Source organism: Protopterus annectens, chromosome 11.part0 (assembly GCF_019279795.1).
Source record: "Protopterus annectens isolate FY-2018-M chromosome 11.part0, PAN1.0, whole genome shotgun sequence".
In the NCBI taxonomy this organism is placed as follows: Eukaryota; Metazoa; Chordata; order Ceratodontiformes; family Protopteridae; genus Protopterus; species Protopterus annectens.
The window spans coordinates 1,198,276,865-1,198,292,082 of record NC_056745.1 but is presented as its reverse complement, the minus strand read 5'-3'; the positions used below and the strand labels follow the sequence as shown (position 1 = coordinate 1,198,292,082).

Sequence of the window (15,218 nt, the reverse complement as noted above, 5' to 3'; positions counted from 1 at the left end):
TACACAGAAACAGAAAGCAATTTAACAATAAAGTAATACATGAAAGAAAAAGTAGAAGTTTGGTAAACGAACAAACTCTCACGATAAGGGAACACACTGACTACACTAACGAAGGCAATAAAGCTGCCATGATAACTGATGCAGAACTCTTGTGGTTAAACTTTGAAAGGGTTTACTTTTCTTAGTGTCTCTGGAACATAACACTGATATTTTGTTACCTTAGCATAAATACAACTATAACCACTCCTAATGAGTCACACTTGCACAAACACAAAACAATGACCATATTTTGCCAGACACAGCAGCATGCTACCAGCTGTAAGATGCTCTAGTACACTAATCTGCTGATCCGAAGATTTACAATCATGGTGCATTCACACACAGTTCTAGTACGACTTTGCAAAAAAACAAAACAAAATAAAACTATACAAGACACTTTATTAATTATTACTAATGCAGAAACATCCTGAAACAGCATTTTTTTTTTAGAATATCAGCATGCTTCTTCCATAAAATTATTTTAAGAACATCAAAACACTGCATTAGGTGATTCAAGTATCCCTCACTACATTGCACTGGACAGGGATTTCAGCTGTTCTGTTTCCTGCACAGGAATGAAGTGATACACCACAGCCGCCAGTAGTAGAGGTTCCGAGAAGAAAATACCATACCTTCAACAGTATGCTCATTTACAATTCACTTAATAGAGACTTAAACCACAGTGTTTTGTATTTGAAAAGTAAAATCCAAATCAGGTGACTGTCGACTTTACACAAGAACAATCCAGTCATTACAGCTGTAAAAGCTTATAAACAGAAATGATATGACAAATCTGCCAGTCATTCTGTGGAAAGATCCAGTCTTTCACATGCTGTTCTCCAAGAGTCACTGACTATGTACAGGTAGTAAGTTGTTCTTAGAAATTAATAGCTTTTCCAAATGATGCAGCCAAGTTTGCTTCTCTAAAGGCTTCTGATACAGTCTGTAAGAAGTTAAACAGAAGAAAATAATGGTCATCAGAACAATACAAATGACTACATTCCTAACTTTCACACTATGCAGTTCACAAAACTAAAGATTACTATGCATTTCAGTAAAACAATTTTCAGAATTACAATGAAAAATATCAACAGTGGCAAAAAGAGAGTACTATTAATGATGCTTACCGGATGAGCATGGCACACTCTAGCTACATCTTCACAAGATGCACCGTATTCCATTGCAAGGGCAGCTTCATTTATCATTTCACCTGCGCCCTAGAAAACAGGACAACATTTACAATACAAAATATTCCATGTAAGCAATGCAAAGGCAGAGACTGATTTTGTGTACCTTAATGTCACATGCAATGAAACATCTAATGCTTCTGTGAATCTGCCAGCAATCTAATATATTAAACAGCTACACTTAAGAATATGAAAAGTACAGTTGTTTATAAGGTACTTAGGATTGTAAGAGTAAATCATAACATCTTCGCTTACATATATGTTCTTCTGTCGTGGACAAATTTATAAGCTGAATTCATACCCTTACAAATGCCTACAGTGGTCTTGTTCTGACAATGCATGAAGCATGGTTAGTGCGCGACTGTGGCTACTGTGTTTTCTAATAAGAATAAATGTACTGAAACAGTTACAACGAATTGTACCACTGCCTTTTTTAATTTCTCCAAGTCTTTTGGGTTTCTAATACCATGACGGGAATGGACCCCATTCCTAAGTCAAAGTACGATTAAAGTTCATGAAATTAGCATTGTTTCACTCTTTGATATTAGCCAAAAGTGCTCTTCGCAGCAACTGCAATGTGCCCAGTAATGACTCCTCCTGCAATTCGTACGGTGTTACATGACTTGGTAACATATCTAAATATGATTGTAAATTAATTTTTTATAAGACCAGTTGCTCCTACTACTATTGGAACTGTCTGGGTAATCTTTCTTCCACATGGCTCTCATTTCTGCCTGCAGATTGAGGTGTCTCTCTGTACGCAAGACACTGTAGTCACTAGGTGTGGTTATTTCAATGATCAATGCTATTTTTGTCTTCTTTTCTTGGACCACTATTTCCAGTTTTCTAACATCTATCTTTTGGACTGCTGGTATCAGGTGATCCCATGTGATGTAAACTTCATCATTTTCTATGGTTTCCTGTGGCTCATGTTTCCAGTGTTTTTCAGCAACTTCGATACCATAACGTTTGCACAATCTCCAGTGTAACAATCTCGCCACATTATTATGCCTTTCAGCACACAGTCCCTCTGCCATTAGGGAGTCGCAACCAGCAATAAGGTGTGTGACGGTTTCCAACTCGGTTCCACAAAACCTACATATGTCTTTCTCCCACGTGTTCAATGGACTTAGTAAAGCAGTGTGTATATTGTTAAACATTTTCCACATCTTTTATCACCTTCTTCCCTCTTGACTTCCAAATTTCCTGCAGAAATACCATCAGTCTGTGGAGACTTCCTCATAGAGTGATTAAACATCACTGTTTTATATCACCTCTTCCTTTTTTAGCTACCGAGTCACATTTTCCTCTAACTTTGGCAAAAACGAAATCTTTCATAAATATTCCCATTTATGTATTTTCTTGGCTCCCCATTCCCCTGATTTATACAATTTTTCATAAAACGTCTGAAATATTTATATTATCTCTATGACATCTTATTTTTCTTGTCACATGCTCCTTAGGTTTGGCTACAACTCTACTTTATTACCAAAGTTGTTCTGTCAAAAGTTTTTGAGCTCTAGAGTTATTTAAAATAAGTTGCTTAGCAGCCTTTTTAAACTCATGCATATTAACAAAATAGTCCTTCATTAACCCTTCAGCACTCTACAGCTGCTTTTGTTCTTGTTCTCTGATATTTTCCTTTTTTCTGCAATACTTAAACTTTTGTTAGCCCCTCAATATTCCAATTCTTTGTTCCCTTATATACACTCTTATCTCTACCATGTTTTTAAACTCACCATTTTATTCCACTAACTACCCCTTTTGAACTAATTAGTATCTTCCCTAAGAGCTCTTAAATCACATCCATTACTCATTCCTCACATTCCTTTTTTAACAGCCAAGTAGGAAAGCCCCCGCCCCCAGTGTCTAATTTTATATCATTACCTTGCATCTTCACCTTAGTTTTTATAAGTGCCTGATGTAATAAAGGCATTGGATGGATTTCAAAGCTTTCAACTGAATACAAATGTTCCTCTGAAATGTAATTTCTATTTAATCTAGATCAATTATTCTATCAGCATTGTTGTTGTGTCTTTCGGCTTTTTCCGGTTAGGGGTCGCCACAGCGGAACTCTGGTCCGCTAATGATTGGTAGTTGATTTTTACGTGCAGAGTTACCAGCCCTGATGCACAACCTTCAACGAAGGTACGCCCATTCATGTACGTCTCCACGCAGAAGACGCTCTAGCTGAGAATCGAACCGGACAGCGTCTTACTGTGAGGCGACAACGCTACCGCAGCACCACCACCACATGTATAATTATTCTATCAGCATTACTACTAAATTCACACATCCCATGCAAAACATTCTCATACTTCTTTAGAAATCTACCCTCTTTTGTTACATTTTCCTTCTAGGTCCCCTGATGCATCATCCACACTATTACAAATTGGATTCCAGACTCCATCTATAAAAATTCCCAGCTGAAAGCCTATTCCCAAAAACTCTTCCAAGTCCCATAATAGAATTTTTTTTTTTTTTTTTGCTGGAGTATAACTACATGCCAGTGTAATTTTCCATCCCTGCAAATAACCCCTTAATACCACAAATATACCATTAGTGTCCCTCCCCTTCTGTCACTTCTGGAGCCCATTTCACAATCAGTATTTCTCCTCTTTTCCTTTGTCCATGATACCCAGTTGAATGTCATCCTGAATTTTTTTTTATTTTGTCAAATTCACACGATCACTTCTATTCAACTACATTTCATGCATCATTTCTATTTGCACCCTACCCCCAATATAAATCAATATATTACCTTTGTATCTACAAGGCTGTTTACATTCCATGTTGAAGTAGCCATTCTAATGAAAAGCTATTAAGTTTCACATATTATACATGTCAAGTTTTTTCCTACATTTCCAACTTGCAACCTGCACTTCTATACTAATGTTTAACATGCTGATCTTGTATGCAAGTTGCTGCATCTAGTCACATTTGAGTTTTCTCTTCAAACAATTTTTTTTAACCCCACAAACCCATTTTTAATTCCAAATAAAAGCACAAAACTACACAGACTCCAAAAAGGGAGTTTATCTCTCCATATATATGGGGCAGTTGCCTCAAAAATAACTGCACCCTCAGGGAAACATTATTATAAAGTTCGGTTTAATCATGCTGAAAGCATGCTAGAACCTGTGCTCCCACTTACACAGACAGTATCAGTCTTTGTCCTATCTGTTCTCTCTCCCAGATGTCAAAAAACAATTTGCATGCCTCCAGTAAACTAACTTTTAGTCTTAAGAAAAAGTGTACTGGCCACTGAAACTAAACTGTGCCAAGTTACATTAATGCAATAAAGTACTAAAAGGGTGCAACTCTTCCTAAAACAATTAGTTATGTACTCACCATTACGCTAGATGTATGTAGTCCATCTCGCCTCACATTCTTCACTTGTGGGTTCGGAGCCGAATGTTGGCTCTGACTCGGCCTATCTACTAGCTCAAAAGTCTTTGATTGGCTGGGCTAAGATGGTATCCCACAATACACTGCTACACATCCCCAGATCTAGTTTGCTGCCAACAGAAAAATCATATTTATCGCCCAAACACACACATACTCATGACAACGAGGTCCAACAAATTGTCCAAAGGGACTATTGACATGAGGTATACCAGGGGATCCTTCAAATCCTCCAGGCGTGGGGGACGGTGGGTGGGTAATGAAGAATGTGAGACGAGATGGACTACATACATCTAGCGTTATGGTGAGTACATAACTAATTGATGTTATGTAGTCCTATCTCGTCTACATTCTTCACTTGTGGGACAGCGTCCCTAGCACCTACATCCTGGGTGGCTCAATGGAAAATACTCCTGAGTACTGTGGAGCCAAAAGATGACCTGCCCCTGGACACCACATCCAATTTGTAATGGGAAACAAACGTATGAGGAGAAGCCCATGTTGCAGCCGCACGTATATCATCCATGGATAACCTAGCCTGAAAGGCCGTGGAAGTGGAAACTGCTCTGGTAGAGTGTGCTCTGACTGGAAAATGCAGGCTCTTTCCCCCTGCCTGGTAAATAAAGGAGATGCAACCAGCTATCCACCTAGCAATGGTGACTTAGGAGGCCGCAGACCCCAAGCGATTTTCCAAGAACGAAATGAAGAGCTGGTCTGACTTCCGCCATTCTGAAGTCCTGTGTAGATAAAAGCGTAGTTGCCTATGAACATCCAACAGGTGAAACTGGTACTCTGCCTTATTAGAGAAGTTGGGGAAGAAAACCGGCAGCTCAATGGACTGATTAATATTAGATAAGGAAGCCACCTTGGGAAGAAAGGACAGGTTCGGTCTGAGAGAGACTATCTTTATGGAATATCAAATATGGGGGCTTGATTGATAGGGCCTGGAGTTCTGATACTCTTCTGGCTGATGTAATAGCTATCAGAAAGGCAGATTTCCATGTAAGGAATTTTGAATCGCAGGAAGCCGCGGGCTCAAAAGGTGGGAGAGTGAGGGCCTGCAGAACAAAATTGAGGTCTCGGGGCATAACAGGTTGCGATACAGGGGGACGAAGGAGAAGAGTACCTTTCATGAAAGCTCTACACAGCCTGTGTGCCATTAAGCTAGGTTCATAAGCCGCATGATAATTAGAAATAGCCGCTAGCTGAACTTTGATGGTGGCTGAGGCAGACCCTTGGTAGAATAAATGAGACAAAAATTCCAAAACAGAGTCAATGGGAGCCGTGAAGGGGTCAATACCTTTTGACTGGGCCCATACTGAAAACCTTTTCCACTTGCTAGAGTAGATCTTACTAGTGGACGGCTTATGAGAGGACGAAATAATATGGACTACATCAGGAGAAAAATCGTGACACCTGACTACGGATGGAAGTGGAGTAGCCAGGCGGTCAGCCGGAGTGTCTCCAGGGAAGAGTGGAGCTGTCCCGACATATGTGTCAGTAAGTCCGGACGAGGGTCCAGAGTCCAAGGAGCATCCACGATGTAAGGTTGAAGGAAGGGGAACCATACCTGTCGAGGCCAGTGTGGCGCGATCAGAATCAATATGCTTCCCAAAGATAGCGCTTTCTGGATCACCCTCGAGATAAGGGGGAATGGAGGGAAAGCATACAGCAGACCAGAGGGCCAATTGTGCGCCAGAGCATCCCTTGGAGATTCCCCCGGTGGGGGGGATCAGCGAATAGTCGTCGCTGTATTTCGCATTGAGAGGGCTGGCAAAAAAGTCGCAACAAGGTTGACCCCATTTGCTGAATATGCTGTCCGCCACCTGGCAGTTCAGGGACCACTCGTAGGGCATGAGGATCGCCCTGCTTAGCCTGTCTGCGATCACATTGGTTTCCCCCGGGATGTGCGTTGCACCCAAGGCCCACTGGGAAGCTGCCGCCCAATTCCACACTCTCATGGCCTCCCTGCATAGTGGGTACGATCTGGTTCCTCCTTGTTTGTTGAGATACCACACTACTGACATATTGTCCGAGTGTATCGCAATAGTCCCTAAGGGAAGGACATCTTGAAGCGCCTGCAACGCTAGGAGCATTGCCCTCATCTCCAGGACATTTATGTGCAAGTCTATCTCATGCTCCTGCCACATGCCTTGGACCATCCTACCGAGATAATGCCCCCCCCCACCCTATCCGGGAGGCGTCCGTGGTCACTGTGGCCACCGGGTTGGGTGAAACAAAGGGTTTCCCTACTTCTAAATTGTTGGTGCATAGCCACCAACTGAGGTCCTGCTTGCATTTGCCTGTGATTAAGATTGGATGGGATAGTGGTAGTCTTTGAAAGGACCATTGGGCGAACAGGAGCCACTGTAGGATCCTCATATGCAACCTCGCTAATGGGACCATCATGATAGTGGATGCCATGGTCCCCAGTAACTGAAGCACTAGTCTTGCCCTCACGCGTGCCAGAGGCATCATCATCCGAACCTGTCGTTGTAACCCTGTGATCCTTTCCATAGGTAGGAATGCTCTCAACCGAATAGTGTCCAACTCTGCTCCTATAAATAAGACACGCTGTGAGGGTAGCAAGGCAGATTTTTTCCACTTTATTGTGATGCCTAACTGGTGACAAAGATCGATAACAGTATCTCTGTTTTGAAGAAGTAGATGCTTGGTGGGGGTGGATAGGAGCCAGTCATCCAGGTAAGGAAACACCTGGAATCCTTGACGTCTCAAGTGAGCCGTCAGCACTGCCATGCACTTGGTGAATACCCTGGGGGCTGTGGTGAGACCAAAGGGCAGGGCTCGAAACTGGAAGTGCCTGGCTCCCAGCCGGAAGCGTAGATGACATCTGGAAGCTCTGTCCAGTTTGATGTGGTAATAAGCATCCTTCAGGTCGATGGAGCACATTCATACTTCCTTTCCCAATAACGGGAGAATTGATTGTAGCGTGACCATCCAGAATTTGGACTTGTGTACATAATGATGGAGTCGGCTGAGATCCAAAATGGGTCTCAGGTCCCCCGTTCTTTTCGGCACCAAAAAGAATCTCGAGTAAGTCCCTAATCCGATCTGGTCTGGGGGGACTGGTTGGATGACTCCTTTTTCTAGAAGCTGAGAAACCTCTGTTGCTGCCTGACCCCTTTCACTGGGTGGAACGTCTGGGATCTTTTTGACGGGAGGAGGTGTGGAGTGAAATGGAATGGTGTAACCTCCGGCGATTATCCCCAATACCCATCTGTCCTGGGTGATGTTGACCCAGGCTTCCGGATACTGGGAGATTCGACCCCCGACTGGCTCCAGAGAAGCACAGCCGGGCACACCCTTAGGAATGAGAGTATGGGGAACCGTGGAAGGAATCATGGTCCCCCGAATTGCGGGGGCCCCCTCTGCCTCTGGGGCGACGTCTCCCTGAATACGACCCCCCTCCCCTGCCTCGGGGGGGGGTCTCACCCTGTGCGGTAGGAAAGGACCTTTGTGATTTTTTGAACCACATCTTTCCCCCTCACTGAGCCTTGGGATAAGGCCTCGACGGGAGGGAAAAACAGACTCCCACAGCAGACAAGGTCTTTCCATCTTGCTCGCACCTGGTGAGCGTGTCTTTGACTTTGGTCCCGAACAAGGAGGAACCATCGAAGGGGGCATCAGTAAAGGAAGACTTAAATGCCTCCGCAAAATGACACAGGCATAGCCAGGCTTGCCTCCTGAGGGCCACCCCTGAACTAGCCACCCTACTAGCTCACTCGGCACCGTACGAAATCAGTCGCATGGATGAGTTAGCAATGGAGTTGAGGGTAGAGAGCTGAGCGTTGACCGTTTGAGTCACCGCCTCAGGTACGTTACCTGTTAGAGTATCTCCTAACTCCTTAAGGAGATCTCTCTGGAGCCGTGTGAAATGAGACAAATAATTCAGCGACCGCAAGGTAAAGGTCGCTGAAGACAGTGTACGCTTCCCGTACCGATCCATTGTCCTAGACTCCTTGTTAGGGGGATGGACCGAAGAGGAAGACTCAGCAACTTCCTTCTGTGTGGCAGCCGCCACCACCATAGCATCTACCGGGACTCCCTTTGTCAAAAATTCTTTCCCTTGGGGAGCAGACAAAAATTTGCTGGGGCGTCGAGGAACCGGCTCCACAGAGTCAGGAGTCTCCCACACCCTTCGACAGATAAGGTCCAGGAGCTCGTCGAAGGGTGGAGACACCCAGGAGGCGGAGGGCTGGGCGCCAAAGGCCTTAATTAATACTGACTCCTCCTCGGAGGGGGTTTTGGAAGGCTAGTCTCCTCTTTGTTTCAAGATCTCCAGGATATCGGAGAACGAAACATCCTCAGAGGAAGACTTAGGGGACCCCTCCGACTCCTCGAGATCAGTATTGGAAGTGAGGGACTCGTCCTGGGAGGCTATGTGCTTCCTCTTGCAAGCTTTCTTTCTGGGGGGTTCCTCAGGCACAGACTCTGAGGGCCCCTAAGAAAGAAGGGGACCACTCATGGGGGGTGTCCTTAGGCCCTTGCGCCCTGCTGTCCAAGGATAGGTGGATGTCAGAAGCTCTCGCCAGTGTTGTAGGGGACGGAAGGACCGATCCGAGAGAAGTAGCTGACCTAGCCAGCGCGCTCCGCATAGCCTCGAATGTGGGACCTCCCGAATTGGAGGACTGACCACCTTCCAAGGCCATGACAGGGAGCGGATTCCCCGCCGCCGAGGCGCCCAGAGGAAGGCTCGGCACCGACTGGTGCTCCGAGACATCCCCCTCGGGCCCGATGGAGGAGACCCGAGTCTCGAACCCTGTGGACGGAGCCGACAGGGTCAGAGCCGATGCTGGCACCGATAAACCCCGCTGGGGAATCGGCGCCGGCACAGGAACATCCCTCGGAGTGGAACTTACCGGCTCCGACAACAAGGATGCGCTCGGAGGAGGAATAGCAGGTACAACCAACAGAGCTGGCTCCGAAGCCGACTGGGTCCGAGCCGAGAAAAGTTTGGCCAACACCGGCGACTGTAGGAGCCTCTGCACCACCCTATCTACATCCAAATAGGAAAGCCTGGAGGATTTGGAGGAAATGGATGGAGAAGCAGACCTCCTATCTGGAGAAGCTTGCCTTAAACTTGGCGACCGGCTCTGAATCGGTTCCAAAATTATCGGAGCGGCTGCAGAGTCAGTCGATACAGTTACTTCCTGCGGCCCCGAAGTCGGTGGAGCCGAGGAAGCAGATTCCACAATGGAAATTTTAGAAGGTGGCTCCGAAACAATAGATGGAGCCGGCGACCTCTTCTTGGATTTGGAGGATTGAGACTGACTGGGAGCCGAAGCTAAATCCTCCTCAAAGGACGGTTTTAGCAGTCCCTTTAGGATCAATTTGTTTTTCCTCTCTTGGAGCACCCGAGGACTAAAGGCATGGCAGAAACTGCACGACTCCTGAAGGTGGATGGCTCCAAGACAGTAAACACAGACCGAGTGCCCGTCTGTGATAGACATTTTATAGGCACACTTAGTACACTTTTAAAAGCCCGAGGGCTTATGCTCTTTTTGTTCCTTAGACATTCTAACAAATAGTAGCAGCCGCTACCAAAAGGGCGGGAAACCGCTAACAGAAGCAGAAACACGAAACACACACAGGCACAGGGGAGAACCTCTAATTAAAACGGTTCTCAACTTAAATTAAGAAAAAACTAACCAAGCAAGCACACGAGGAGGACTAGGTCCTCTAACTTAAACGGGCCTAGCCCGAGGGTGTAAGGGATACCACACACAACACACTCGTACACTACAAAAACAATGCAGCAACACCACTAAGAACCACTCTATAGAATAACACAGTTATTTTAGCCAAGAATTAGCAAAAAATTTTCCACAAAAAAAAGACTTTTTCAATACTTAGCCACAGCCAAGTCGAGACCACGTCCGAGCTCTACAAGCGGCAAACGAGATCTGGGGATGTGGAGCAGTGTATTGTGGGATACCATCTTAGCCCAGCCAAAGACTTTCGAGCTAGTAGATAGGCCGAGTCGGAGCCGACATTCGGCTCCGAACCCACAAGTGAAGAATGTAGGTGAGATAGGACTACATAACATCTAACTTTCTACAGCATTCACTTCCCACAGTTTCATATTTTCAATTACCTGCTTTCCCCTTAAATGCTAATTATAAAGTTGATTGCACATATCACTGAGAAAATATGTTCAGATCTTCTCTAATTGCTTACACCTGTACTCATATAGTCTCCAACTGAAAGCATTTGCTAATGGAAAAAGAAAAATCTAGCAGCTTTGCAATGCAAGGACCCTTGTAGAGTTCCATTCAGAATGCAGTGGTCAGAACTCTCATGATTAAATTGCTTGGACCTGGTTTGCTCCTTGTATGTAACTAAAAAAAGAGGTACTAGTGTAAAAATAAACTTTGCAAATGCTAAAAGAGCTACCATTTTTTCGTGCTTTCCATCTTTTTTCTTATTTTTCTAGAATGTTTACTTAAAAATCCTTTGCCTATTACTTAAACCAAGAGCTTTAATCTAAACATCTGCCTGTATAAAGCAGTGGAATTGTATTTTAACACATATGGATCAATACACCTTTACAAAAACCAAAGATCACAACATTACATTGCGCATTTCCCTCCTTTATTAACCTTTTACAGTGTGATGCTTGGATACATTACAAATCGAGAAAAAGTACCTTCTAACTTTAATATCACTAAGTCACTGATAAACTGCCACAAATCACATTTAATATACTTCTGAATGGTATACAGAACTACTTTACAGTACAATATGCAATGCAGACTAAAGAAATAGTAAGATTAGTCTTATGTGAGTAACATAAATCTTGTTTACCCAACAGCAACTTATAAATTCAGTCAGAACATTTTAAGGCAGGGACTTGTGCATCAAAATGCTAACCTGGCATGCAAAGTCTTAAAGGATATACAGAGAGATGCATTTCAGCACTCTATGCATAACACAAATGCTGGAAGCACTCCAGTTTTGAGCGGAGTCCTACCTTCTCTAAGAATGATGCAACATACAAGGAAGATGGCTGAGTTCAACAACTGATGAGTAACTACTATTCAATGGGGAACCAAAATGTGTCATGGGATGAACTTCTGCACAACCCTACTTGCTTTGCTAAGAATGGGCAACACCTCTTATTTCAGGTCTTTCATATACTGGCTAAAGCCTGTGCTGCACCCATTTCAACCTTAAAAAACTGGTGCTCTGAAAAAGAGCTCAAATTAAGAGCTTAAAAAAGCAATACTGTTGCACTTGGCAAACAAACCCTCCCACCCAGCTTATAGTATAGAAAACACCCTAATCTACAATATATGCCAGCAGTCTAACACAAACTGACCTTTAAGCCCTCCTGCATTTGGAACACAATCAAGAGCATTATTACTGAAACCTGGTTTAAGAGTGCAAAAGGCACCCTTTCTACACCAATTTTGCATCTATCACACCTTTACACCCTCTGAGTACTGAGGTGGTGTATCCATATTTGTTAAAGATCACATTACCTCAAGGTTGATTCCCAGAGAGACACAGACTGAACTTAAGTGATTCAACACACACTAAATAAAACCAACTATCAGATCATATTATGTTACAGACCCTTCCCTTGATGCCTCCTAAAAATCATGTCCATTTCTTGAACACATCAGACGAACTTTCAATATACAAAAAAACGCAATCATCTTGGGAGACTGACTACTCATCGATAAAATGGGAAATCTATACCTCATATAAAAACTATACCTCCAAATATTTCAATTTCATAAAGAATATCCTGGATCAAATAGTCAAAGAGACCATTAGAGGACAGTTTGTTCTCAACCTAGTCCTTACAAATATAGAATCAATATGCACTATCCACTGGTATACCCTTCCTTAGTCAAGTCTAACTACAAACTGGTGGTCTTCTCTCTTAAAATCCATAAACCAGTGGATGCAAGTATCACAGTATTCAAATTATTTCAAATGCACAAGCTTCCTACAATTCTATGAAGTGTCTTAAGGGGTTGCCACAGCGGAACTCCGGTCCGCTAATGACTGGCAGTGGATTTTTACGATGCCGAGTTGCCAGTCCGATGCCCAACCTTCAAAGAAGGCACACCCATTCATGCATGCACCTACCTGCATGTCTTTATACGTCACTTGACCACTGGGAGGATGCAGAATCCACACAGAAGGCGCTCCAGAAGAGAATCGAACGGTAGAACCTCTTGCTGTGAGGCGACAACGCTAACCGCTCCACCATCGCAGCCTACATTGGCATAACTAGTAATGATGCAAAAAATTGTATACTTGCTTAGAAAACAATCTGTCAGACCTTACCAAAACCAAAAAAAGGAAGGGCAAAAGCAAACCAGTCTGGTGGCCCACATGCATAAACAATGAATGCAATAAAACGAAAGAATTCATTATAATATATAGCAAATCTAAAGACCCACAGATCAAGATCAACATCAAAGGTTATCCAAGGTACTGAAAAACACTGAGGAAAGCAAAGGTTTCCCATGAATTTAAGATGGCATTAGAAACTAAAGACAATTACAAATCCTTTACTTACATCAAATTACAAAACACCACCCAACATTTCTCTAAACTTATTCATAATGAAATTACCTATCTGATCTAGTGGATAGTGCAAATATATTAGCCAACATTCAGAGCATATTTCATCCCAGACGCACTTCAAACTCCATATATACCAAAAGACCTTAAGCACATTATCATCACAAAACACCTGTTAAAAGTACTTTCCAAATCAAAAAATACATCCTTTACAGGTCAGGATAACAAAACACGCTGTTTGCTGAATAGCAATAAACATGCCTTGTAGACCCGCTCCTACAAATATTCAACCTGAACTTATCCACCAGCTTTGTTCCAAAGGTTTGGCTCATAGTATAATGTTGGCTAATATATTTGCAGTATGCCACTTCATGAATGGCAGTGCCACCATGGACCCAGGAATTAAAAGCATCATCCTAATAAGCTTCAACTAGAAGGCCATGGAACGGGTCACAACACACCTGATAAATTATACAAAAATATCTTGAGACACTACTCCCAACAGTTTGGCTTTGCTAAATGCAGATAGTGTTTAATGAGTTTGATGAATTTGACAGGGTAATACAAACTATCAACAGTGGTCATACTGTCCATACAGCATGCCTTGACCTTGCCAAGGCATTTGATGCCATACCACATGCCTACATTAACAACAAGCTAAATGCACTCCAAATTGATCCCTATGTCATTAATGATGACAAGCTGGCTGTGGAAAGTACAGTTGTGTACACTTAACATAAATGTAGATGTTTGAGTGTATTCACTGTTGCAGTCATTACATTTGGGTAATCTGCTGGCAGGTTGCCCTCAGTCGGCCTGATTAACAAAGTCTTGGGTCCTGCGTCGGTTGCTGTCCCTTCTTCCATGACGTCAGGTCATCAGGGGTACAAAACATGCAGCCGACGCCATTACATCAGTTTTTCTTGCCCCAGATGTCAGGCACCCCCCCAAATGGGGAGCAAAATATATATATATATATATATATAAAATATATATATATATATATATATATATATTATATATATATATATATATAGATAATAAGAAACACAAAAATATACACCTCCAACAAAAAGCAAATCCACCAAAAAGGCTTTTAAGCATAATAAAAGAAAGAAGAGGTATAGTAAAAGAAAAACAGGGGGACTGGAGGGAGGGTAACCAGGACTGCAACAGTGAATACACTCGAACATCTACATTTATGGTAAGTGTATGTTCGTGTTTCACTGTTGCAGTCATTACATTTGGGTAGATTCCCAAAGCTAAGGTTGGGAGGATGGATTTACACAGCATTAGGACCAGCTATAAGGTCCTGCAAAACAGCAGTGGCAAAGCCAGCTCTGGATTTGGAGAAAATTGGTAAGTGATAATGCTTGGTGAAAGTATGAACTGAACTCCAGGTAGCCGCTTCTAGAATATCCCTGGTAGGAACATTTCTGAGAAAGGCTGTTGAAGTAGATGCAGTCCTGGTGGAATGATATCTGATCCCCTGGGGGATAGGTTTTCCATGGTGCTTATAACAGAAATTAATACAATGGCTTATCCATTTAGAAATGGTTTGCTTTGAAATAGCCTTCCCTGCAGCAAATGCTACCAGCAGTTGTTCAGATTTTCTTCGAGATTTAGTCCTGTCCAAGTAGAATCTAAGTTGTCTGTGTGCATCCAATGAATGCAGAATCCACTCTCCCTTGTTCTGTGGATTGGGAAAGAAAGTTGGCAAATGAATAGACTGATTAAGAGCCGCACTGGATACCACCTTGGGAATGAATGATGGACTGGTCCTGAGTGACCCCGTCTGCAGGAACGGATGATGAAAGGCTCCACTGCCATAAGGGCTTGTAATTCAGATATCCTTCTAGCTGAAGTGATTGCTAAAAGGCAGGCTGCTTCCAGGAAAGAAATTTTAAGTCTGCAGTTGCAGCTGGCTGGAAAGGAGGTAGAGTGAGTTTCTCCAATACAAAGTTAAGGTCCCAGGCAGGGGTTGGAGCTCTCCTGGGTGGTCTCAAGTTTTTGGCCTTCTGAGATACT

At 43.3% G+C, this 15,218-nt stretch overlaps 1 protein-coding gene across 1 annotated transcript in view; it reads right to left on the bottom strand.

Moving 5' to 3' along the window:
• Positions 1-418: 418 nt before the first annotated feature.
• DLD (dihydrolipoamide dehydrogenase) overlaps positions 419-15,218 on the bottom strand; it is a 1,015,110-nt gene continuing 1,000,310 nt past the window's right edge. The window contains exons 13-14 of the mRNA XM_044088560.1: positions 1,167-1,256; positions 419-982 (exon numbers count right to left, since the gene is read on the bottom strand). Coding sequence (XP_043944495.1) covers positions 917-982; positions 1,167-1,256 — 156 coding nt within the window. The 3' untranslated portion in view covers positions 419-916. The remainder of the gene's footprint in view (positions 983-1,166; positions 1,257-15,218) is intronic.